The 26,649-nt window shown below is 40.2% G+C and overlaps 1 protein-coding gene across 1 annotated transcript; it reads left to right on the top strand.

Moving 5' to 3' along the window:
- On the top strand, nucleotides 1–25,698 carry Tbx18 (T-box transcription factor 18). Its single transcript, XM_085827823.1, has 8 exons — nucleotides 1–310; nucleotides 1,160–1,364; nucleotides 3,386–3,487; nucleotides 6,460–6,631; nucleotides 15,042–15,209; nucleotides 17,204–17,268; nucleotides 22,952–23,046; nucleotides 24,883–25,698. The coding sequence occupies exons 1-8, from the start codon at nucleotides 1–3 to the stop codon at nucleotides 25,605–25,607; spliced, it is 1,842 nt and encodes a 613-aa protein (XP_085683949.1). The 3' UTR covers nucleotides 25,608–25,698.
- Nucleotides 25,699–26,649: the final 951 nt, after the last annotated feature.

Here is a 26,649-nt window from a genome sequence, read left to right as displayed (position 1 = left end):
ATGGCGGAGAAGCGGAGGGACTCACCGTGCAGCATGCTAAGCCTCAAGGCGCACGCCTTCTCCGTGGAGGCACTGATCGGTGCCGAGAAGCAGCAACAGCTTCAAAAGAAGCGGAGAAAGCTGGCCACGGAAGAGGCGGCGGGGGCGGTGGACGACGCAGGCTGCAGCCGTGGCGGAGGCGCGGGCGAGCACGGCTGCTCGGAGGCCGACGAAGAAGCGGCTGCCCCGCCGCCGGCAGCCGGGGCGGCGTCCGGGCCAGCGCGGAGCTGCGCGGACGCGGAGCGGAGCTGTGGCTCCCGCGGAGCGGCGGGTGAGTCGATCCCTTCCTGCCCCAGCGGCTTCCCGGTGCGTCTTCGCCCGGTTCCCGCGAACCTGAGCTTCGGTGAGGCAGCACTAGCGCCCGCTCCTCCCCGGCCCCAGCCGCCGAGCCCCGGGGGCAGGCGTTGAGCCGTCGGCCCCGCACTCCGTCCATCCGCGGCTCTCTGCCCGGCTCGGCGGGTTGCCGCCGTCCTTGTCTCTGCGCCGGGAGGGTTCGAGCCCAGGGCTGCCGCTGCTTTTCGCTTCTCTAGGTTTTAGGAGCCTCCGGGGCGCGTGCGGGAGGGCGCGGGCTAGAAGCGCGGAAAAAGGCTTGGACGCCCAGAAGCTGGGTGCGCCAACCGGGGAGGCGGCGGCGAGCTCGCCCACACTCTCTGCCCTTCTGCGTCGGAGCCCAGGGCGCCCCGGGGCGGGCTTTTTAGCTCTCTTCTATCCGCTGTGCTGCGGGGCCCGGAGAGCCAGCAGCTGGGAGGATTGCCTGGAGCGGGGTTTGGGGAAGTTTCCAGAAAGTGCCTCGCGCGAGGCCCAGAGGCCCGGCGGCCTCCTGGGGCGGAGGGAGGAAGGGGTGACCGGAGCAGATCCCGGCAGCGGCGGTGGTGGGATCTGCGCCCAGGGACAGTGAGGTCGGGGACGGGTCTCAAGCCCACAAGGCGGGGCGCGTGGGGAGTCTGCGGACCTGGCTCTGGGACATGGGGACTCGGTGGGACCCTAAAGGCCTCAAGGCAACTCCGATCGCCCCGCGCGGCAGGACTGCCGGCAGCTGTCCTAGGGCCTGGCCCTGAGATGATCCTCAAGGTTGGATCGCCCCCTCACTGCTTCCCCGTCTCTACCCTCTGCTGTCCAGGCAGCTGTGAGGATGGCTTCCTGCAGGGCGCCTCCCCGTTGGCGTCCCCGGGAGGATCCCCGAAAGGGTCTCCCGTACCTGGCTTGGCACGGCCGGGGACCCCGCTGCCCGCGCCACAGGCCCCGAGAGTAGATCTGCAAGGAGCGGAGCTCTGGAAGCGCTTTCACGAAATAGGCACCGAGATGATCATCACCAAAGCCGGCAGGTAAGCTTGAGTCTCCGGGTGTCCTGGGACTTTGGCCTCACCCGACCCTGGCCGCAGCTCCGACCCACCCAACAGGGCCCCAGACAGTAGCTTCCTTTCTAAATCTTTATTGCTTTCTTTCCCAAAGCACTGTCGATGAAGGGCGCATCCCGGCCCAGTTTCGTTTAGGTCTGAGAGATCTTTGTAAAGTTGGGTGCTACAGCCGTAGCGATCCGTGTTCTGGGTTAGGGAGTGTGAAGTAGTTACAGATATGTCATGTGCACCCCAGTTTACATTTATTTAGCCTCTAGTTATCAGTCCTGAACTAGGCAATACATGACCTCTCCTGTTTTAGTTATTTTTTATTTTAATAGTTTTTTTTTTTTTTTAGCATACTCTGATTTCTTTTTTTAAAATTCAAAACTTCCACATTGGTCCCAGCACCCAGTCCATGGTGTATTGTGTTATTCTGATATTAGGCTACCATGAAAAGTCACTATGGTCATGTTTAATCATGTATTGCTATAAGAATCATTAGTCTGATTTTAAAAACTGTAGACACCACACACACACACACACACACACACACGCACACGCGCACACACACAATCAGTCCACTACCTTAAATTAATAGAATACAAAAACGTTTGGAACGAAGTTAATTTTTTTTAGACTGTGTAATTCGTGCATGGTTCATAAGTCAAATAAATGGATTTGTTGGCCACATCATATTAATTTGAGGTCAGTGCGAGAAACTTGCACTTTCAAGTTTTCGGCTCATTTAGTGTAATGAAATCTAAGAATAATATGATCCCTTTAAAGGTTCTTTAAAAAGCACACACAACTCTTTCAGGGAGTACACATGGTAAAAACCTGGGTAGCATAAAAGTATCCAAACTTATTAGAAATTACGAAAACATATTTTATTGAATCCATATGCTACCTTCTGCATTCTCGGGGAGTTTTTATTAATGATCCAAATGTGTTCTTCACCAACACAAAGCAACAGTTGTCTTATAAAGGATGTAGTTAAAGACCTTTACTCTTTATCTTACAGGTGCACTGAAAGAACACTAAAACAGCCAGCATATTAAACTGCTCTCATGTTTAGTTAATAGTTATGGACTTTCCTTTCGCTGGCAGCGGTCTTTAATAACACTGTTGTAGGAAAATCGGTAAATAAATTTGTGTTATAAGGTTAACTTAACAAAAATGAGATTAGTTGGAGGGTCCTAGACATAAATCATTAAAAGAATTGTTTTTTAAAGGGTGAAACTGATGTTGTTTTTAATGCATGGTAATGTGCCTCTGTATTTCTTGCTTCTGTGCTCTTTTTAAAGGGATGATGTGGGTTGACTTCAACTTCTCCTTTAATACATATATCTGGGAAGTCAGGAGAAAATGGAATTTTCGTTTGCTTTAATTAGCAATAATTGTGGTTAGAAAAGAAAACATTTTTGGGTTGTGGTGGGAGGGAGGAAATTCATAAATATACGTTGTGTTTGGTTTCTGCTTCCAATAAAGAAGTTTTACTATACCTTTCAAATTTAGAGCGCCTTTTGCACTTTACCTTACCAGGCTGCAGACAGGAAGTCCTGTCTCAATAAAGAACATATTGTTTGGTTATAGCATGGCACATTGGCTCCTTGTGGGTTTTTTATAACCCCCTTTAAAATTTCACATTATAATATATTTTATCGCTTTCAGCAATTTGAAGTTTGTATCATTTGATGCATTTCATTATTTGTAGTAAGGTAAATAGGCTTGCTGGTTTTGTTTCAGAAGCAACGTTTCTTTCACGTACAATCCTTTCATGTTTAAGTTACACTGATATTTCTGTAAACAGGGGACAGCGTGCCGGTACAACAGAGCACAGTTTTAAAGCTATAGTTTTGATATACCCTGTGTTCTGAAACTGAGAATTATGTTATCAGAGTGAAGGATAAGCTTGTATGCATTAAAATAATGGACATTTCTTGGGTTTATTCGGTCTCTATTCTTTATCACAAGCAAAGCAAAACCCTTCCCTCCCTCACAAACAGGCGCATGTTTCCAGCAATGCGGGTGAAGATCTCCGGATTAGACCCTCACCAGCAATATTACATTGCCATGGACATTGTGCCGGTGGACAACAAGAGATACAGGTAAGACTGAGCACTGCCAGCAGAACAGTAGCAACAGTGGGGCTCTGCATCTTGTGCCTGTCTCATCCAGCCTCTGTGATCTTTGTTTCACAAAGTCGGTAGTATTCCCAAACTCATGATCTAAGCCTGGGTTCTTGCAGATCAGGTGGTGCCTTGTCCCTCAGCCTATGTGGAAACTCAGGGTTTGGTTAGCCTTTCATAGATAAAGAGATGTCTTTGGTCATTGAAACTTTGAATAGGGCACATTCTGGCATTGTTACATTGAATGTATCTTTAAAGTTGGTTACAATTTTAGTTAGAATTTTGATAGGAAGTGTCTAATGCAAAATTTGCAGATACACAGTATAGCAAATGCCATATTTTTCCTATTTTGATCTTATGTTAATTTTCCTGTCATGGTAAAAGTCATATATATATATATATATATATATATATATATATATATATATATATATATATATGACTTTCTTTTGAGAAACATGTTTATAAGTTATAAAAATAAAATCTCATAATTCATTGCAACAAGAAAATCATCTTTAAACTTGAAATGAATTATTATCCTTGGCGTATTTTTTCAGGTTGGGAAGGAACAATTCTTTAAGGTTTTCTATAATATTAGGATTTTGAAACAGAATATTTTTGTCTAGGCATGAAGTAAACTCTGAAAAGATACTTTAGTTTCTTTAGTTTCAAACTGCCTTTGCATTTATTTACACAAGAAAGAGAATTAGTGATTTTCAATGACAATGTCTTTTGTTTATCTGAAGAGTTTAAAGTGCTAAACTTTTTAAAAGGAAGTTTGAGAGCTTGGGAGATCAAAAGAAGGATCTTTGAAAAAAAATTGTCATTTATTACAAGTCTAAATGAAATTAGACTACCACTTTAAAAAATGGGTGCTTGTTTTGCTAAAATCAAGTTTTTGATGTTAAAGTATCCAATTCAAATTTGCGTAAGAGCATATGAAAACAAGAAAGTATTAAATATAATAGCTTTATTTGTGTTTTCTATTTAAGTTATATTATTTATTCCGATTACAACAGTCTTTAGGAGTTTTGCTATCATTATCTACTAACTGGCAGAAAGCAGAAGGCATCAAGCTTATTCACTAAACACACATGGTTTAAAGTCCATATTCTAGTTTGAGTTTTGTGTTGAGGAAGATAACATAATTCTTAATGAGTTCCTAAATTACTCTTTTCTTTTTCAAGTTTCTATTCTGTTTCTTCCTCCAGTTTTCCCCATATACTTTAGATTTTTAGATTTTTTTTTCTTTTGCACGGTTTATGTATACTGTTGCAGAAAGCAGCAAAATTTACATCTTAACAGATCAAACTATAAAACACAAAATTGCTTTCCTACCATTCCTTTCTAGGAAACATTAGTTTTGGTATTGAGAATGCTTTACAAGGAATATTTATATGTGCAATTTATTTTCTTAGAGCGCACTGGATTTTGAACTATTTAATATACATAATTTTGCAAGGTTTTGATAGAACATTTTTATTTATTTTGGTAGTAACTCAAGCCTTATCTGAAGTGCAGGTTTTTTCCCCAGGCATCTCTAAGATCTCTATTTATTTTTCCAACTTTTTCATCAGTATCAGAAATTATTTTTTGACTTATTCTCTGTCAAAGAATGGTATTTGGTCCAAGTTAAAACATTGTGAAAAATTAATAGTCACAAAAGCTCATAGGAATTTATTTATTAAAACCATACCATGCCAATTAAAGAGTTTAAAATTAATTTAAATGCTCTGCTTATATATTTTGCTTTAAGGAAAGGAATTAAAATCTACAAGGGATATTGAGCTTAAAATTGAGCTCACTGAAATGTGTAACCATGACTGAGACAAAGAGCCTCACCAAATATGGATGTAAGAAAATGTTTCGTGCTGTTTTAAAAAGCTGTGTGTTTGTCACACAGGGATTTTTGACTTACCTGAATGCCATCACCATAATTTTTGTGCAATATCTTAACATATGAACAGGAGGCAACATATCCAAATGTATAATCTCATGTCACCATTTCAATATCCCACTTTCTTTTTTTTTTTTTAGATTCACAGTGATAGATAATGATCTGAATTATGCAGATGAATTTTAAGATTTTATTTATTCCTGGAAATTTCATTTGAATGTTTTACTTGCTGAGTCAATTTATTTGTGAATATTTTAAAAATACAGTAAGCTATTGTGTTTCTTAACTGTGAAAAAACCTTAACTGGCAGGACTATACAAGTGTGCTTGGCATGTTGGGTATTGATAGTTGGAAATTAGTGTTTGCTAACTGAAGTGATTTTCTTGGAAGGTCAAGAAAGAGAAGCACAAAAGGCTAATGAAAGTCTATAGTTTATGATTCCTCAAAAATTTTAAATTATCCTGAATTGTTCTATCCTCTGCTTATAATGTTGCCAGATTGGGAAAAACAAGCCTACATGTTAAAATGACAAACTCCCCCCCCTAAAAACAAAACAAAACAAAACAAAACAAAACAATGTAACAGTTTTCTCTCACCTCTCCATGTTTATCCCACCAGGCTGTACAGAGCCTAAGAAGGGAAGTTACCTTTCAGGAAGCAGAAACCTTTAAAATAAGACACTGAAAAATTTTAGATTTACTCAGAGGTGAGAGTGACAGCTTGGTAGTGTCTTCATGTCATTGAAATATTCAGACAAAAATTATCACAGAGTGTAAATTGTGTCTATCGTAAGTGTAATGTATTAAAATCATGATGCGTGGCGTTTATAGAGGAGACAGCCTGTATATTTTCACTAAGCCATCAGAAAGATGTTTACTCTGAATTACCCAAGGCCCCAGAGTGCAAACTCGAAAGTAGACTGAAAGGTTTCTTTTGTGTGTATAGAGAAATAAGCTTATTTTAGACTATTAGAAAAGGGTGCACACTTGCTCTGAGTTGTTAATTCCAAGGAATGCCCAGCCCCAATTCTGATAGTCTTGTCTTTGCCCTGTAGGTATGTTTACCATAGCTCTAAGTGGATGGTGGCAGGAAATGCTGATTCCCCGGTGCCACCCAGAGTATACATTCATCCAGACTCACCGGCCTCTGGGGAGACTTGGATGAGACAAGTCATCAGCTTCGACAAGCTGAAACTTACCAACAATGAGCTGGATGACCAAGGCCATGTAAGTAGACAGCCTCTCTGGCATGACCGGCAGGCCACATCCCAGTGCCTAGCTAAAAACTGCTAAGATTGTGACATTCCTTTATGTTTGGTCTGTGTGAGAACAATATATGCCAAATCAAGGTTGTATTTGTATCGGAGACCATGGCTCCAGCTCAAGTGTTCCATAAAGCATTTATTAAGTTTAAACCAGATACTTGCTTTGTATTGGAATAAAAGGAACCAAGGCGGAGATGTAAAAAAAAAAATATATGTGAAGTCCCATGAGGTGCTAATTATTATACTTGAACTGTGTTTGGAAGTTTGGTAACAGGGATGATTTATTAGGTCTTCTATGCATCCAGCTCTTTTCCCAGATGAGGCTCACTGCAGTAATGACCTGGGCTTACTCTGTTTGTGTGTTCCATCTGCAAGTTCCCAATTGTTTTTGCAATGGCATCTAATGTGTCGAAGTATGTTATAATTCCCTTTACTCTTAAAACTGCTGAAACTTGATACAGGGGTCCAGTCTAGGCAGTCCGAAAAGACAGTCATTGTTAACAGCTTGCTGACTTTACTTAGGCAGGGTTCTGCATGATTATTTTAATACCTCACTAACTCTGGATAATTCGGATTTCTGTCCAAAGTTAGCATTTCTGTTAGGTGTACTGTTGTTAGAGTTTTGATTAAGAAGAACTGAAGTGTCTTTTGAATAAAACATATAAGAAATAAATACCAACTTCATTATTTCCCAGCCAAAGAAGACACACAGGTCATTTATAAACAAGTCACTTAAATGAAACTCAAATGAACATTAATTTAGTGCTTGTGCTATGGTCTGCAGCTGTCTAGATATCTCATCACCCTGAAGAGAACCTTGGGATAGTTACCTTTCCGTGACAAATGCAGTGTTTCCCCTTTAAAGCACAGCCAATGACATGGCAGTCTGTGGCCACCTTTATTATTTCAAACTGAATCAGAGAAAGTAGACACTTTGTTTCTTCATATATTTTAGTAGATGACTTTATTTTCTTTCTCTTTGCTTTTATAAATCCACAATCAAATTGTTATAGCGATTGTTCACTTGATTACAGTGCTGAAAAATATCAGTTTTCTCTGTATGACTGAGCTATTGCTGGTGCATCCATCTGAACGGGTCTGTTTTCTGCCTTTTAGTAGGGAACTTAGACTAAACCCCACTTGGTGTTGCTTACTTTTAAAACCTAAAATAAGTATCCTTCTAAATTCTATAGTTTAAGAATATATTTTTAAAAAAGATAATTGTGCCCTAAACAATAATCTGATAGAGAATTAATATCAATATAATCACCTTACAGTTCTAATACTTTTAATTAAGAGTACTGGCTTTACATAAAGTATGTACCGTAACAAATTTTATATATAGATTTAGTAATCTGTGACTTTAGATTTCTAATTTTAGTAGTTTTCATCTAAAAGAGCATTCCCCAGAAAATATATGTATGTATAATACATATATATATATTATATGTATAATGTATAATAATATATACATACAGGAAAATAATTATGTATTTGTATGTGAGAGAGGAGTCATAGAAAAGAAAGAGACTGAGGTAGGAGAGAGAGGAGAGAGGAGTGGGGGAAGGAGAGAGAGATAAACATGAATATTGGTTCACGTGATTGTGGGATAGTTGGCTAGTTCCATCTTTTGAAGACTTAGGAAGAATTGAAGTTATGACTTGAATCTGAGGCTAGTCTGTTATCCGAATTTTCTCTTCTTCCCGGGACCTTACTCTGTTTTCTCTTAGGGCCTTCAATTGGTTAGATGATGGCCACTTACGGCTACAGAGACTAATCTGCTTTTTACATGTCTACTGATTAAATATTTATCTCTAAACTACATTTTTACAGCAATATCTTTGTTGCTCTTTGGCTAAAAATATGGATATTGTATCCTGGCCAAGTTAACAGATTAAAATTAACCATCACACAGTATTTGTTTAAAACATAAAAGAATAGTTCCAAGTTGAAGTTCGGTTACTTGGACCTAAATAAAGACTCACTGTTAGAAAAATTTCTAAATGCAGCAAAGACCAAAAACTAAATTAATGAAACGTTCTGGCTACTAGTGAAGTTTTCTTTTAAAGTTGTGATCAGATGTACTGTTTAATCTAGGGACGTAAAGCGTGGCCATGGGGAGCAGGAGAGAACTGTGAACTCAGGAGGGAAGGACATTGCATTGAAGGGACGACATTGCATTATTGGTGCTTGTGCCCAGTTGACTGTAGGGGAAAGCGCCTTTTCACAGTATTCACTGACAAAAAAAAAAATGTGTTCTTGAGCATTGTTAAGCCTGATCAGGGTCACTGAAGGCAGAAACTGGCTTTGTGAGTGTCTTGCCTCCATGGGGTGAGAAGGGAGCCTGCAGATTGCTGCCTTATCCTTGTCTGCTGCTCCTAGAGGTACAGACATCCCAGTTCAGAAGAGGAAGGATATCGTGAACTCTCTTAGATGGGCCCAAGCGAAAGCTGATTAGAGACTGGGAAAGTGCTTGTCCTTTGTGTTATTTGTGACTCTATGAATGCAGTGCTGTCCTGGTGGGGCTTCAGCAGACACCCTCGGGGATTTGCCTTTGTAGCCTTTTCCTCTCCGTCATTCCAGCAATTCTAAAAGAAGTCATTGTCACCTCTAACTGATAAAACCGTACAGGACGGAGTTTAATTTCCCAAATTACTTTCTTATGTTTTAATCTCTCAGCTACCCCCTCTCCAAGTTACTGTGTTAAATTTGTACACATATGCAGCTTTGTGACGGAAGAACTCTGGCGCTGGAAGCGTTACTACGTTAGCATAGAGCCATCACAGGGATCCAAGTCTTGTAGGCGTTGACTAGACTTGCTAGCACAGGAGATGATGTGATTTTCCCAAAGTAAAATTTCAGCTTCTCAAATACTAGACTTGGTTCAGGAAAGAGAATTAAGGAAGATTCAGATGGCAATGTTCCTGAGAGCCACAGCTAATTCTTGAAGATTGGGATAACTTCGTAGGTCCTTGGGGATTCTGGGTAGCCTTATGTTAGCTCTGGTACAAACCAAGGTTGGCTTTTGGGCTTGCCTTGGGCAGGAAGTTCCTATGCTTGGGCGTTACCTTCTCACCACATGCGTGCTTCCTTGTTTTCCTGGAGTCTGTCTTCTGAGGAAAGTATTTCCTTGAACATCTCTCTAAAGAGAAGAAGACCTTTGCTGCTACTCCTTGAGCCGCTTCATACCTATAGTGCCTGGACGCTTTGGAAATGGGGCCCGTTGGGTAGCCATAGTCACAGGCTTGTAGGAGTGTGTGTGTGTCTCCACAGCTGATGATTTCCTGAAGACACACATGCCTACACTCTCTTATGGTTTCTCCTTGAAAAATCAGATGGGGAAGCAAGATGTTGCAGGAGCAGTAGCTGAGCTCTCTCATTGGGAAGGATATTGAAGTGGTTGAGAAGGACTCAGCATCTGTGATCCCTGGCAAGTCGGTTCCATTCCTGTGGCCTTGTTTTCTAGTGGGTGGTATTGGAATTAGAGACCCAAGGAATCTGGCAAACTTGAAAGTGTGTGTTTAAGGAGGGCCTGAAACACAGTATCACATAAGAACAAAAGAAAAGCCTACTTTGTCTGTGATTGACAGATAAAGTTTCAGGACTACTTAAACTGAGGCATAGCTGGTGCTATAACACTGGTAGGAAGGGGTGGTGGTGAGGTAGGGGTGGAGAGAGTGGGGATGTGGGGAGGGGCATTGTTATCTGGTCCTTTTAGGTCCTTTGCTTGCCCAAGCCAATCTTGAGAGTTTGTCGTCTAGAAAAAAAGTTCAGTTATCCACAAGTTCCACTCTCACACTAAAAATCTAGACGCCCTATCTGTGAAACTATCAAGTTGTCAGATAAAGAAGTATGCTTCTTTTGACACAACTCTATTTGATAATTAATTAATTATCAATGTAAGAGATTAAGCCCGGGGGAAATGCTTTACTACTGAGCCACATCCCCAGCCTCTCAAATCTAGTCTTTAAAGTAGAAAAGCATGTATAAGCCTATAAATAAGATCACTCTGTTTGTGGATATCGGTCTGTATGCCTTTTCTAATATTATAGTTTGTCCCCTGCCCAAATCCTGTCTAAACAGAACAGACAGTATAGAAAATACACATAAAGTATGATTATTTAAGCTGTAATTATAGTCTCATTTTTAAAAAATGGCTGGTGGTCCCACATATCGTATTAAGTAAGCAAAACATTGTTGACTTACTAATATAAATGGGACAGTTTATTATGTTTATTTATTTGTGGGAATGGGCGGTTGTGGGTTGCTGCATGCACAAGCCTGGAGGGCAGAGGACACCTTGCAAAAGTTCATTCTTTCCTTCCTTCATGTGGTGCCCAGAAATGGAGCTCAGGGGGTCAGACTTGGTAGCAAGCACCATCCTTACTGAGCTGTCTCGACAGCTCTAGATTTGATAGCTTATTAAGAAGCAAATAATGTGCCCCACCTGGAGATCCATTACATAAACAGCTACCAAACCCAGACACTATTGCATATGCCAGCAATATTTTGTTGACAGAACCCCGATATAGCTGTCTCTTGTGAGGCTATGCCAGTGCCTGGCAAATACAGAAGTGGATGCTCACAGTTATCTATAGAATGGAATACAAGACCCCAATGGAGGAGCTAGAGAAAGTACCCAAGTAGCTGAAGGGGTCTGCAACCCTATAGGAAGAACAACAATATGAGCTAACCAGTACCCCAGAGCTCGTGTCTCTACCTGCATATATAGCAGAGGATGGCCTTGTCGGCCATCATTGGGAGGAGAGGCCCTTGGTCTTGTGAAGATTGTATGCCCCAGTACAAGGGAATGCCAGGGCCAGGAAGTGGGAGTGGGTGGGTTGGGGAGCAGAGCAGGGGGAGGGTATAGGGGACTTTAGGGATAGCATTTGAAATGTAAATGAAAAAAAAATCTCATAACAAAAATCTGATGAATAAATAAGAAAGGGAAAATGAAAAAAAGAAGCAAATAATGATATTATTATAAAGAAGAACTGAGCTTGCTTAGGGTAATCTCAAAAATTCCAGGGATACACTGTATTTTCTATAGACATTTAAAATACTTTATCAGTTAATGTGAGCACACAGGCATTTATTAATCTTACTTTTGCACCCTTTTTCAGTATACCACACCCAAATTCACTTTTAAAAACATAGTAAAGGTATAAACAAATGAGCTTCACATGTATAAAACTGAATGGAGAAACTTCCTTGAGAAAACAGATTCATAAAACAAGACAATAAAAAGAAAGAAACCGTTATTACCTCCATTCCAATAATTTCATCCCAATGCTCTGAAATTGACTGTGCACTTTTTGCTTAATTATATGAAATTTCTTGTCCCCCCACTTCTGCTCTGGAAATCATTTTTCTCTTGGAGTTTGTAGATGCTGCTATTTGTGTGCTGCTGACATTTTGATTCATTTTTTTTAAAAAAATTAATTTATTTACTTTATGTGCATTTATGTGTTTTGTCTACCTCTCTCTCTCTCTCTCTCTCTCTCTCTCTCTGTGTGTGTGTGTGTGTGTGTGTGTGTGTGTGTGTGTGTGTGTGTGTGTGTCAGGGCCCCTGAAACTGGAGTTACAGACAATTGTGAACTTCCATGTGGGTGCTGGGAATTGAACCTGGGTCATCTGGAAGAGCGACCAATGCTCTAAATTGCAGAGCCATCTTTCCAGCCACCAACATTTTAATTCTTAGCTTGGAGAACAGGAGGAGTTTTCCCTTAAACTTCTCAACTCTGGAAGATGCAAGACAATTTTCAAAGAGAACGTTATCTAAATAAAGGAGTGAAAAGTTGATTTGACATTGAAGTTATTACATTAAAAGTGGCCATTTGCTATTTTATGCTTAACATTTAAAAGAGTGTGCTATTGCAATAGTAAATCATAGGAAAAGGACTGGGGCAGGTTTGCAGGTGGGGACTGAGACACAACCTGGGACTCAATTAACTGTATCTACAGGCGCAAAAATGTGTGTTTCTTCTAATGGGCCTAGCCCAGAGACTGTGCCTGCCCACATAGTGTAATTCATAATGAAGGCATGGAGACAGGAAAGGAAAACTGGCCTGGGGCCTAGGGAGCTCTGAGGACCTCAAAGTCTGTAGGTTTTGTAGAACTTATGTTTTAAAAAACAATCTGTTGAGGTTTAGAAATGTCATGCATTACCCAAAATATACAACAGGAATGCTCCTTCATGGAAGTCAGGAAGCAGATCTCATGGCAGTCGGCTGCACTCCTACCCCTGGTGTTGCTCAGAAAACAAAACAAACAAACAAACAACAACAAACTCTGCAAGGGTATAAACTTTACCAAAGATTAAAGCTTAGATTTTGATATGTTTTAAACTTGGAATTAGTGGACATATTCTAGTCATAAGGAAACGAGCAAACGACATTCCTCATCTACTGAAAAGTTGTTTAGCAGCTGGACAGTGATGGCACAGGCCTTTAACCCAGAACTCGGGAGGCAAAAATCAGACAGATTGAGGCCAGCTTGTTCTACAGAATAATTTCCAGTACAGCCAGGACTACACAGAGAAACCTTGTCTGAAAAAAAAACGAAAGAAGAAAAAAAAAGTTTACTAGACTATGCTAATGGTTAGGCTCTTTGAATACAATTTCATTTCTGTGTTCTTTTATCCTGATTTACAGCAATGCACACACCTACTTAAAGCAGAAAGTATTTTGGGAAAAAATATGAGTACACATCTCTGGTGCAGGCAGCACATTGTTTACTTCTGTGTTTTGTGGGTTTTCTCATTTAAACATTTTTTTCTGGTCAAAGATATTAGTAGTTCACTCAAATTATCTCCTCTTAGTTCTAGGAAGAGGCAGCGAATTGCTGCCTATGTCTTCTCAGGTATGATGAGGACCACTACCCCCCTTTGCAGTTTCTTGTATTCACTCTGCCTCTCTCAGAGGCATGTGTTGTTGGCAAGGTCTTCAGATCTAATTCCTTCCTGAATGTCCTCCACTGACATACAGAAAATCTTAGAGAAAAAAACAAAAACAGAACCCCCCGACTGTAGTATTGGCTATCCCAAGAGTAAAGGCCTGATCTTCTGACAGCAGACACGTTCTCTGCATACAGGGTTGTTTGTGTTTGAGCTGACCAAAGGCTCTGAAGTTGGCTGATTAAACTGCCTGCATCCGGAACAACATGAAGCACATCAAACACCATGCTTCCCGTGACTTTCGTTTCAGCATTTTCTTTCTAGATTCATAATAACCAAGACTTTGATTTAAAAGCTTAGAGTTCAGAAAGTTTACGTACTTGTCAGCTAAAGTTATTTATGAATATAGAGCCCAAGTGACAAATTTAAAAAATCTGCTGTTTATGAAAGTATTAAAACATAAGTCAAATGTGCCCCCATGCACACACAGACACACAGACACACACACACACACACACACACACACACACCTGTGATCCCATCGTCAGAGGTGATCACTGTTCCTATCTCTGTATGAGCCTCCATACTCTGTTTTAATAAGCCATAAAACATATCTAAACAATTAGGTACTGTTTTATCATTGTAAGATTTAAAAACCAGCATTTTATTGTATGATTGAAATTTGCCTAAACAGCATTAGCAATAGCTTTGTGACATCACAGTTCAAGATGTAGCTGTTCCTTGGTGACTAACCTAATGTTGGGCATGTAGGTGGCTTATAGTTCTTCCACTGTTACAGATTATGTGATGTCCATCTCTGTAGATGAGATGCTTTTCTGAATCTGGAGCAATTCCTTAGGAAATATCTGAGTGGGATCTTGATGCCCACATGACAGACTCAGGGCAGGGCAGGGCAAGTTTTCTAGGTACCATACTGAGATTTGAATAGGGTCTTTGGCACTATACTGTTCTGACAAATTACAGATTTTGTAGGACAAACACAGGAGACAGCAGAATGTCCTCAGTGGGTGTGCGCAGTCACCTAAAAAAGAGCAATTCCCTTGGAGTTTGAAAATCTCGCATGTATTTTTTAGAAGATGAATTTGGTGCAAAGTAAACGGCCATTGCAAGCTCCTTTTTAGTTTCATTGGTATTGACTCTGGTTTTATTCAATTCATTATAAATAAAATCTTTATGAATATATTATTGTATTTTAAGCAATAGCAACTTATGGTTTATTTCATGTGGCTGTACTGAGGATTTTATTAAAGTGATTTGCATTTTTATATAAATACTACAGATGTCTTCCTAGACCATCCATGCAGCTTTGCTGTATTTTGTTAAATTAACGTCAGAAATTATCTTCAGAAATGTGACTCTCCTGCAAAAAGTTATTTTCCACGTTACATATTTGTTCTTACAGTCAAATTGCAATAGAGTGGTTCCTATTTAACGTGGCTTTCCTCCCTTGATCTAGATCATTCTTCATTCTATGCACAAATACCAACCACGTGTGCATGTCATCCGTAAAGATTGCGGAGATGATCTGTCCCCCATCAAGCCTGTTCCATCAGGAGAGGGAGTGAAGGCATTCTCCTTTCCAGAAACCGTCTTCACAACTGTCACTGCCTATCAGAATCAGCAGGTACTGTTTTCAGTGGCTCCTTAGGTGGAGAGAGAAAGCCAGCTCTCTTTATGGTTATATCCAAAGGCTAGGAATTACCATAAAGCATTTGCTCTACATGGCACTTATAGCATGCATGTGTGTACACAGCGACATCTTCAAGACCACAAATCCCCAAGCGGAGCTACTGTAGTGGTGTCCTGAGCGCTTCCCCTGCAATTGGCAGTGCATTTTTACTTTCTGTCTTGAGATACTGAGTCATAATGTTATCACTAAAATTAGAAGGCATGTTGGTTACCTAGAAAAAGACATGTAAGGTGTGAATGGGTCGTTGTATCTTAGCACATGAGTACTGGCTTTAAAACTACAGCCCATGAATTATAAGAAGTATTTCAGAAGGATATATCCCATATATTTTTGGATTTTTTAAAAAGGGCTTTTTCTTTTAACTATGATTTAAACAATTTTGCAGGGCACTGATGTGCATTAGAGTCTACAAGATCAGCAATGTTTAAATGATGCTTTTATAATGGTTTAAACAGTTTGAGAAATGAAATGCTTCACTTCTATATAGGCCATGGTTGTGTTTTTTTAAGGTTGTTTTATATTGAGTCAAGAGACTGAGAGTCAAGCCCCCTTAGTGGTTGTCCAACGCAGAGTGATCAGTTCTGAAACCATAGGCACAAAAACAACAAAAATGGATGCAGAAGCTTACATTTATATATATTTGTACATATACATTTGTATAAGCATGTTCGTGTGTGTGTGTGTGCGCGCACACACATATAACAGTATTGAAAGAAAAGGAGATTATCAACTTGAGAATGGACATGGGTGGAGCTGGAAGGAAAACATGGAGGGAGAAAATGATGTAATTCTATTTCAATTTAAAACACAAAGATGGCCAAAAAGAAAAAAAAAATCAATAGAGAAGGAGAATTTATTGGAGGCAAAATGTTTAATCCATTCCATTTCAGCCAGTTTTGTAATAACTGGCTCTGTAGTATCAGCTGATGTGGTCTGTGTTAGATTCTCCTCCAAAATGTTTCATTCATTCATTCATTCATTCATTCATTCATTCATTCATTTATCAGCCAGCCATACTGTTTTCGGTTATCTCTTAACCCCTGTACACATCTCAGCGGCAATATTGCTCTTTTGTCTGTTTTATTGTTGCTGTTTCATAGAAAATGTGGGCCCCTCCCGTGTGGTCTTCCTTAGGACAGCGACTCAACACTCTTGCTCAACATTTCTGACTTCTAGCTGAATGGGGCCCAGGCTTTCCGGTTCCCATTGTTACTCTTGTGTGTGTGTGTGTGTGTATACATGTACACACACATATATATACATATATATATATATAGGAAGAAATATGCAAGTAGCAACCTTTTGAAGATCTAGAGACATTTAGGATTATTAAAATACATTAAGGACAGAAAATGTTTCTTCTCCTTGGGAAAAATTAGTGCATGAGGAGAAACCAGCATATGTTATAACAAACCCCAATCCATCCTTTCCCCCTGTCTCTCTGTTACATATGCAGAGTGATCTGTGCCCTCTGACTTCCTCCCACACTCTGTGCTACCCGGAGAGCAAGGCAATGGACCCTCCATCCCTAGAACTATTAGAAGATAATCAGGGCTAAGCCACATCTTAGAGTGGAGGGGAACAACTTTAGCTTGAGAGGATGGTCCAATAGGACAAATCAGCAGGGGGGTAGTCAGTTTCCTTCTTCAGGAATACTCAAACCAAACCAAACCTTTATTCTTGTTCTTAGAAGGAAAATGAGTGAACTTTGTCTTTTGCAGCCAACCTTCTAGGTGACTTCTGAAATCTTTCAACCTTCACTATCAGCATATTAAAACACACAAGGAATACAACAGAACCCTCTGTCTGTTCATTTTTTGTTTTTGTTTTTTTGTAGTTCTACAGTTACCTTAACTTTGAAATAATGTTCTTATTTAAGATTATATTGCTTATATAAGATTTGATGTGATTTCTTTTCTATATTGCAGATTACTCGCCTTAAGATAGACAGGAATCCATTTGCCAAAGGTTTCCGAGACTCTGGAAGGAACAGGTAATTCCTAGTGAAATCTTCTGGTTGTTCTAGTAAATATATTTGAGTTTAAATGTGATTTTTTGATCACAAGCATAAGGGTTAACTTAACAAGCATAACTTGGAATCACTTCTGATGACAGTTTAAATTGATAAACATTACTGTGTCTTGGAGGTAGCTTAGGTACAGGGTGGAGTCCTGTGGCAACTCTAAGATGAACTTTATGCATGTGGTGAGAGTGAAGATATAAGCTCTTGGCATGTAGATTGCATGTTATTTTGGAGGGGCCATGGGGAAGTCTGTCCTTATGGCCCATGGGCTACCATATTCCAGGAAATTGTCCTTCCTGCCTCTGCTTTTGGTTTTGAACGTTCTTAGTGATAACACACTCTATTGATTCTCTCTGGAGCATATGCTAGAGTCTCTTGTTAACTCAGATTTCCAACTGGAATATGAAACCATTTCATATTGCCAAGAAACCCAGCTCTTCAGTTTCCAAATTTGTCTTGGCTCTACTGACAGTCACACAGTCATTTATTTTTTTTTCTGTGAAGTATTTTACAGTGTTTGCAGTAAATGAGATAGCTAAAATAATTAATTCCACCCTAGTCCTTTTATCAAGGAAAAGATCATCCAGCCTGTTTGCTGTAAATTTCTAAATTTATTGACAATGATTCTATTCTAGTACAGTTCAGTGTTATATTAAAAAGAAAACTGTTTGTAATACATGATGAGAATAGAAAAACATTCTCCCAATGCTCTTTTGGGTAAGGCTTTGCTACGAATGCTTTTAAAAACATCTTAAACAAGCAGCCTTTGAACTACTTTATCATGCCACTCCCCAAATTATTCTGATAAATTATGAAACTGGTACTAACTAGGCTTGTCTACATGAAGTGAAAATAGTCAATTATCAAGAAATGATTTCACTTGAAATTTTAGAAAGATAAGCAATCAGGTAATAGTGTAGATTTCTAGTGTTTCCAGGTGATTAAATGGTCAAGATAGGTGACAGACAGGTCCTCATATGTGCTGAGTTGCTAAAGATACTTGGTGCCATCCTCCTTTACAGTGGCATCACCCTAAACAACACACAGTTTAAGTACCAAAACCAGTGAAGACCCAATGATATTAGAGTGGCCTTCCAGTTAGTGTAGGGCGATCAACAGGACTGGCCAGTAGAAGAGCTTCTTCTGAAGTGTTTCACTCCATGGGGAGGTTTGCAGGTGCTAGCTCATTTCTCTCCTGCATTGAAATTGCTTTATGTTTTGTGGCGAAAAGTGGTGATTGCTTTGTTATGATCCTGGTTACTTTGCTTGGCAGGGACATTGTTGAAAACTGAATGAAAAATCATAGTTTAGTATCCTTCAAATGATGGGTGCTGAGGCCAAAGGCAACCTATGAGGTGACTTTTTCTGTCTTGGCGAATGCTTGGTTGAACCCTTCTTGTGACTCAGGTTATATTAGAACAACATTTTAGAGTCTTGCTTTGGCTTCATTTTTTTTTCTTAAGTAGGAAAGTAATGTATTAAAACTCTTGGACGTATAGGAGGCCCACACTGAGACTTTAAGAGCAAACACCAGAAATCATATCCACACTGTTGATTAGTTTTGTAAAGGCTGCACTGCCTTGGACACTGGAGAGACGTTCCTTGATGAGTCAATGACTTATGAACAGTTTTAAAATATATTTTGGCTAGAAAGAAATAATGAATGAGCCTTTTATGAGAATCCAGATGTATGGGTTCATAGAATACATGTTGAGGAAGAATTCTAGATGTGCCAGCACAATGAAAAGATTTGGTAATTTAAATCATGTCATTGAAGATAATCAGCATTGTGGGTGAAAATTAAACTTCCCATCCTGTCCATTGAGTTTTGAGGGCACAGGCTGGGTTTCACATGGGTGCTCTTCACTCAGGCTGTTTGGAAATACGTAGGCTCGGCGTCAGGCTGTTTGGAAATACGTAGGCTTGGCGTCAGGCTGGAAATACGTAGGCTCGGCGTCAGGCTGGAAATACGTAGGCTCGGCGTCAGAAGGTGCTTTGTGTTATTTCTAATTTTTTTTTAATTTTTAATATTTTTTATTACGTATTTTCCTCAATTACATTTCCAATGCTATCCCAAAAGTCCCCCATACCCCCCGTTTGTGTTATTTCTTTCAATTCTAATAAAACCTGTAATGTTTTAAACCAATAGAAAGAAATAATGAATTATATTTTAATGCTCTGAATCTTGATAAAATTAAATATTCTTACTTTGCTTCAAGTGACTGCTTTGTTACAGGTGAAATGTGTTGTGCCTATATTGAGAAGTGGGACTAAACCTGTGGGGCGCGAACCTTCTGGGGCAAACGACCCTTTCATAGGGGTCGCATATCAGATATTTACATTATGATCTATACAGTAGCAAAATTACAGTTATGAAATAGTAATGAAAATACAGTTATGAAGAACAATACAAATAACTGTATAGTTGGGGGTCACTGCATCATGAAGAACTGTATTAAAGGGCCACAGTGTTAGGAAGGTTGAGAACCACTCATGTAGAGCTTGCTGGTTAATGAAATAGTTTCCATCTTTTCTCATGATATATTAAAAAAAATCTGATCTTAATATTGTAAAATTAAATTCTGTCAATTTTAAACATTTCAAACGTATGTATTATTTTCCTGAAAACTAAAAAAGAACCCATATACTATGTGAGGGTTTGTTGAAGGTATAGAGCTTTGAGGGCATAGAGGGACATAATATTTTTTCATATATTAATAGACAGGAAAGTCCATGAAAAACTCCACAATATTCCTTTATTATCCCTGGTTCTGCTGTGCAGTTTTACTGCTTTTTTTAAAAACAAAATTTTATTTTTATTTTCCTCATACATGCAATAAACAAGGTGATCAAGACCCAAGATAAACACAGGCATGTGATTGGTTCAATTTTATAAAAACGATTCTGTTTAATTAAAACATGTCCTTCCCTGGCTACTCATGGCTCTGTAGCCTGTTTTTACAGGAGTCAGTAGCTTCAACCCTTGGAAGCCCTCCTGCAGGCATTTGCTATGCGAGAGTGAATTTATGTGCTGAGAATAGCCCAATTCCGCAGTTAGGCCTTAGGTTTGACCCTATAAAAGTTTTTACTCAGGAAGGTACAAAAATTTCTTCTCTTAAATAGTTCAGGAAAAACATAACCATCTTACTAAATAAACTCGGCCATTTGATAGCATAAATGAGGGCAGTGGTAAATGGGGAGGTTGTTCAAAGGCACCTTGTATAAATTATCGCCTTGGCTACTCTCCTGCAGGAGGGGCCTTTCATCTTTCCTTTAACTAGATGGGAAAAGTCTCCATTACTGGAGAAAATGAAGGCTTTTTAACAAAAGTCCAGATTCAACTAATAAATATTTTATAACTGTTTCCTGCAAAATATCTGAAATCCTTTGTGGAATTGGCAGTGTGAAGGGGGAGCCTGGGGCAGCATCCTCGTAGCTCCCCGTGAGAACCCTTGGAGTAGATGTGTTCCCTCGGAGTTTTCTACACAGGGCTATGCCGTGGCTATGCTCAGTGACCTCTCCCTACGAAGTCTGATTTGTGGACTTGAAACATAATTCAGTCTACACGGCTAAAACTTATAAAGCAGCAAAGCATATCTACGCAGTTCTACAAACTTCTGATTTTAATAAAACTGTTCCATAGCTACCTCGGTATCTTTATTATCCAAATCTACCTTTATCAAAGTTCACCTGGGTGAGAATAAAAAAGCAGGTGATTTTTTTTTGTTTTAATAAAGGTGTATAATAATATTCTTTAACATAAGAGAAATATTTTCTCTTGAAAGTAGTAAATATTTTGTATTGGTTTAAACTAGAGAGAGAGACCATCAAAGCATTATCCAACATTCATTAGTCCAGTATTAAATACAACGCACAGGTAACCTAGCATTGAGACAACCCAGGCCCCACAAACTACATCATAAATAAGCTAATAGATAACTAATAATAAAGTAATAAATAAGTAACTAATAAAAGGAATATTTTACCATATAGAAAATATTACTGGTTGGTATGACCTCAGGGACTTGGCTTGTAGTTAGTTTGGTCACAGGTATGATGTCTAATTTACAAAAATAATTAAGTAAAATAAAGCCAGGTAGAATGAAATGAGTTATAGCTACATATAATAGGACTTCAAGCTTCACCGCCCAGTCTTCACTTCTCAGGAAAGTGAATTCAGGGAGGTCAAGTCACACAGTTAGCTGGAGTGTCCTATAGTCACAGTCTGACTCTTCTGATCCAAGCTAATATCTTTACAGTCCTCTCTGTAACAGCAGTGGTTATGTCAGGAGTCAGACTCCATTCTTCCCACCCACATAGCCCAGGAAAAAAACAGGTGGGGGTGTTCTCCCTGTGATAGCCTGCGGTAGCATCAGTATGGGCTGGTGATACCCCTCAAAAACCTACCCAGATCTGTCCTCTTCTGAGGCTGAATAAATGAGTGAGGTCCCCATGTGAGCTTACAACAACAGGAGGTGTGAAACCTTAACCCACTTTGTTGGAGCGGTCACATGACTGGTTGGTGGTTCTCTCCCTTTAGTTCTTAGTTCACGATTTGTGGGTACCGAGAGGTCATCAGCTGAGTTGAAAATAGTAAGAAATAGTACAGTCACAAGAAATGTCCAGGTTATATTTGACCCGGAAGAAGTTTTTTTTTTCTTTCTGTAGTGCCGTGGATGAACCCGGTGCTTTGTGTATCATAGAATAAGTGGTAAACTCCTGAGATAGGCTCTGGCCCCTACCATGTTATCATTTTAGCAAGTTGCTTAACGTGGAAGTGGTTGAAGATGAGAAGTGAGATCTCAGGCTCCCTTGAGAAGGGAGAGTTGCGGGAAAGCCTCAACCCCAGATCCCAGATTGTACTCCTTACCCACCAGATATAAGAGGAAGGAAGACCGATCCACTTATGGTAGAAGCTATTTATGTTTGCATTAACAGTTGTTGCTTTTGTTTTAGAATATACAGGATGTAATATAGTCTTCAACCAGGTTTGTCACTTTACACAGCAATCATTAATTATGTATGGTGAAGTTGTATACTAACTTAAAACATCTCTACCAACTGTATAAAGAACAGATAGCTCTGTCTAGAGTTTTGTGTAGAGAATAGATGACCTCTTACACACTGCGCAAAGCTGAACAAGTAGTCAGTGCTGCCCCCTACTGGCCTACCTTGGCTGGTAATGGAGATTGTATCCCAGAACAGAAGTTGGTTTTCTAGGAGTGGTTCTTCCTCTGAGCCCTGAGGTACTGAATGATGGGGGAGAAATGTCCCTTAAAAAAGAGATCTTGACATAAGGATGTTTTTGCAACCATTTCCTTCATCATCAGAGGGCAAACTCCTAAGTCAAGGAGAGAGCAACAAAGCACCACAGAGCCTTGGACTCACAGTAAGCAGGATGGGCTCAGCTCCTAGAGTCCAGGTGTTAGCTTCAGGGTCCTAAGAATGTTGGCAGGCATCATGGTAGGTTTCCATTCTCTTCCTACACCCTGTCCAAAGCATTTCTCCTTGTCTGTGGCAACTCCTAACACACCACTAAGTTTAGAAGGGATAGGGCATGGCCAATTCCGTGTCATTCACTCAAATGCTTTTTACTGGTGCAAACCCCAACTGTTCCTAACTAGAGTCCACTTGTCCCCTCTCTTCCATTTAGAATGGGTTTGGAAGCCCTGGTGGAGTCATATGCATTCTGGAGGCCATCACTACGGACTCTCACCTTTGAAGATATCCCTGGAATCCCAAAGCAAGGTAATTCAGGCTCCTGGGTCATGCATGCAGCCAGTCGCTGAGAAGCGGCAGACATGTAAGAAATGCACACTTTGCTATTTATGCCCGATGCTGAGTTTATCAGCAGCAATATCCTACACCAAGATCCATTTCTTTTCTATCTGAAGGGTGACAGGTCAGGAATGATGGCTGTCCTGTGGGTTAGGGGTTAAATTTTGCATGTTCTAACTGTTTATCTCATAATTCTGACCTCCTCCTGACATCTCACTTTGATACGTTGGCCAGGTATATTGCATAATAATCTGCCCATGCCTGTTCCTCTCACTCCACTATTGCCTCTTCACAAGGTTTTCTTATTGGGTCTGTGATATGTTCAAGTACACTGGATCAGACCATTTTTGAGCCCATTTTTCACAAGCCCAGGGCTTATGTTTCCTCCTCAAGCAGTAGACTCTCAGGTCATCAGAATAGGCAGTTTTTACCAGGATCCTGCCAGTTCCCAGTGAGAATTTCACATACTTGGGTTTAGGTTATTATCATTGCTTGTTTTGGGCTTTCAGATTATTTAAAGAAGCAGGATGAAATACTGTTGTTGGAATAATGAAGGTTTTACAGCCTGTACAGCACTTTGGAATTCTCCATTCCTCTTAAGTTATGTCAAGTTTGCAAACATCAATCTGCCAGCAGATCCAGAGAAGGGAGTAGGCGACCATTATTGCTCTCCCTTGGTTGCAGGGTTAAACAGCCCTCTCTGAGTTTCACAGCATCGTTTATTTGTTAGACTTTTGCTCTTGTGTTGCCTGTGATTTGCCAACGTGTTTTCTAACCGGAGTTGAGATTTTTGAGGACAAGGAATAACATAGCAGAGACTTGAATGGTACAATCACTGATGCATACAAGACTCGGTGAGAAGCCACAGATGTATGAGAAGTGGGACATCCTAGACCAGCTTGGTGCTTTCCTCCTGGTACTTTTATTCCTCTGTAAGGAAGTGTACTGTAAGAAAAAGAAGACTGCTGAGAGAAAGGAAACAATGCAGGCAGAAAAGGACAGTTTATTACACCTTTGGGGCAAGAAGCAAAGTTAGATGATGTTTAATTTTATACAATTTCTGGTAAGTTTGGCATCTGTAATGTTTGTTTCTGGAAATAAGAAAATTCTGAGAAAGCAAATTGCGATAGAGCATAAAAATTTTTCATGTCAGAGTGTCTTACTGTTTTCTGTATTGCAAAACTTCTTCATTACCAGGAGAGATAATTTGGATTAAAAATATTCCTCTAAAATTCCATCACATTTATTTAATTTATTATTATCAATTATTATGTACTTGTGTGTGTTGGTGTGTTTGCATGTGTAACAGCACATGTTTAGAGTTCAGAGGACAACTTTTAGGGGGTTCATTTTCTCCTTTCACCTTGTGGATTCTAAGGGTTGAACTCAGGTTGTCTGGTATGGTGGCTTATGACCACCCTTGGAGCCATTTTACCAGTCCTTGGTTTAAAAACATTAAGAAAATGTATGTTTGCTTAAGTTACTCAATCTGAGTTCAGCATCCATTGGAAGCTAAGCCACTTTTCACCTTTGTAATTCTCCCCTTTGTAACTAGCCATACACTTACGCAATTTTTTGTTGTTGTTGTTTTTGTTTTGTTTTTTTTGGGACAGGGTTTCTCTGTATAGTCCTGGCTGTCCTGGAACTCACTTTGTAGACCAGGCTGGCTTCAAACTCAGAAATCCGCCTGCCTCTTCCTCCCAAGTACTGGGATTACAGGCGTGCACCACCACTGCCTGGCCACACACAATTTAAAGGTAGATGTGGTAGGTGGAGTCATTCTTTACATTACAACTTCTTTTATAGGCAACACAAGTTCATCAGCTCTGCTCCAAGGCACTGGGAATGCTGTCCCTGCTACACATCCTCACCTGTTGTCTGGCTCCTCTTGCTCCTCTCCTGCCTTCCATCTGGGGCCGAACACCAGCCAGCTGTGTAGTCTGGCTCCAGCTGACTATTCTGCCTGTGCCCGTTCAGGCCTTGCCCTCAATCGATACAGCACATCCTTGGCAGAGACCTACAACAGGCTTACCAACCAGAGCAGTGAGACCTTTGCCCCACCTAGGACTCCTTCCTACGTGAGCGTGAGCAGCAGCCCGTCTGTGAACATGTCCATGGGCGGCACTGATGGGGACACCTTCAGCTGCCCACAGACCAGCCTGTCCATGCAGATTTCAGGAATGTCCCCTCAACTTCAGTACATCATGCCATCACCGTCCGGCAATGCCTTTGCTGCTAACCAGACCCACCAGGGTTCTTACAACACCTTCCGATTGCACAGTCCCTGTGCCTTGTATGGATATAACTTCTCCACATCCCCCAAACTGGCTGCCAGTCCTGAGAAAATTGTTTCTTCCCAAGGAAGTTTCTTGGGGTCCTCACCAAGTGGGACCATGACTGATCGTCAGATGTTGCCCCCTGTGGAAGGAGTGCACCTGCTCAGCAGTGGGGGCCAGCAGAGTTTCTTTGACTCCAGGACCCTAGGAAGTTTAACTCTGCCATCTTCTCAAGTGTCTGCACATATGGTCTGATGAAGCCTTTAAGTTAAACGGCGTTGGAATCTAGTGGATCTTTCTTATTTTTTATAAAGCAATATAGGGAAAATGTACACATAGTAGGAAAGGAAGGCCCAGTGAGTGTTTTTACTTTCTCATGGCAAGATTGTAATTATGGTATATATGTATGCTGTATATATACATAGTGTGTAGTATACTGAAGCCTTCTCTCTGCCTTGTCTATTCAGTTCCACAGAGTATTGGCGACATGGACTATGTTTATCCAGACTAATCAGACTCTAAAAGTAAAATGGTACACTTGAAAGTTGGTAAGGATGCTACCAAAGACTTTTCTAATGCCCAGGTGCCAAGTGATGGGGGTTTATTACAGCAGTGTCATACATACCTAACCAAAGATTTGTAACTTCATTTATCAGAAGAATGCTCTGCGCAGCCTGTATTCAAGTGTTGATAGCCTTGCGATCTCTTTTATCCTTGGACTTGATGTGAGAACATTAAGTGCAGAAGCCAGTTAAATCTTAGTATATTTCTGAGGTATCTATAGCAATAAATAAGGGTTTAGCTTTATGTTCCTTCTTCTTTTTTGGTTGTTTTTGTTTTTTGTTTTCTGTTTGTTTGTTTGTTTGTTTGTTTGTTTGTTTGTTTGTTTGAGACAGGTTTCTCTGTGTGACAGCTTTGACTGTCCTGGAGCTCACTCTGTATACCAGGTTGGTCTCTAACTCAGGTATCAGCCTGCCCCTGCCTCCCAAGTGCTGGGATTAAAGGTGTGTGCCAGCATCGCCCGGCCATTCCTGTTTATTCTTATTTACTGCAGACCTTGGGTCTATAAAAATCCATAGCTTGTGCTGATTTATTTTCTGAAGGAAGGTGGATGACAGCCTTGTGATTTTTCACTTTCCAATAAACAGAAAATCTTATTTCCTGCAAAAAATTCTGTTATTTTGAAATTGTTGCCCATTTTATTTAGTTTATCAAGAAGGCCATGGAAATTGTTCTGTAAACATTTTAAAATTCCAATTTTCACTAGGGGAGGGGTTGGATTGTATGGCATGAGAAA

Source organism: Mus caroli, unplaced genomic scaffold, assembly GCF_978045245.1.
Source record: "Mus caroli unplaced genomic scaffold, Mus_caroli_1 scaffold_11, whole genome shotgun sequence".
Classification (NCBI taxonomy): Eukaryota; Metazoa; Chordata; class Mammalia; order Rodentia; family Muridae; genus Mus; species Mus caroli.
This window is presented reverse-complemented; position numbering and strand designations above follow the sequence as displayed.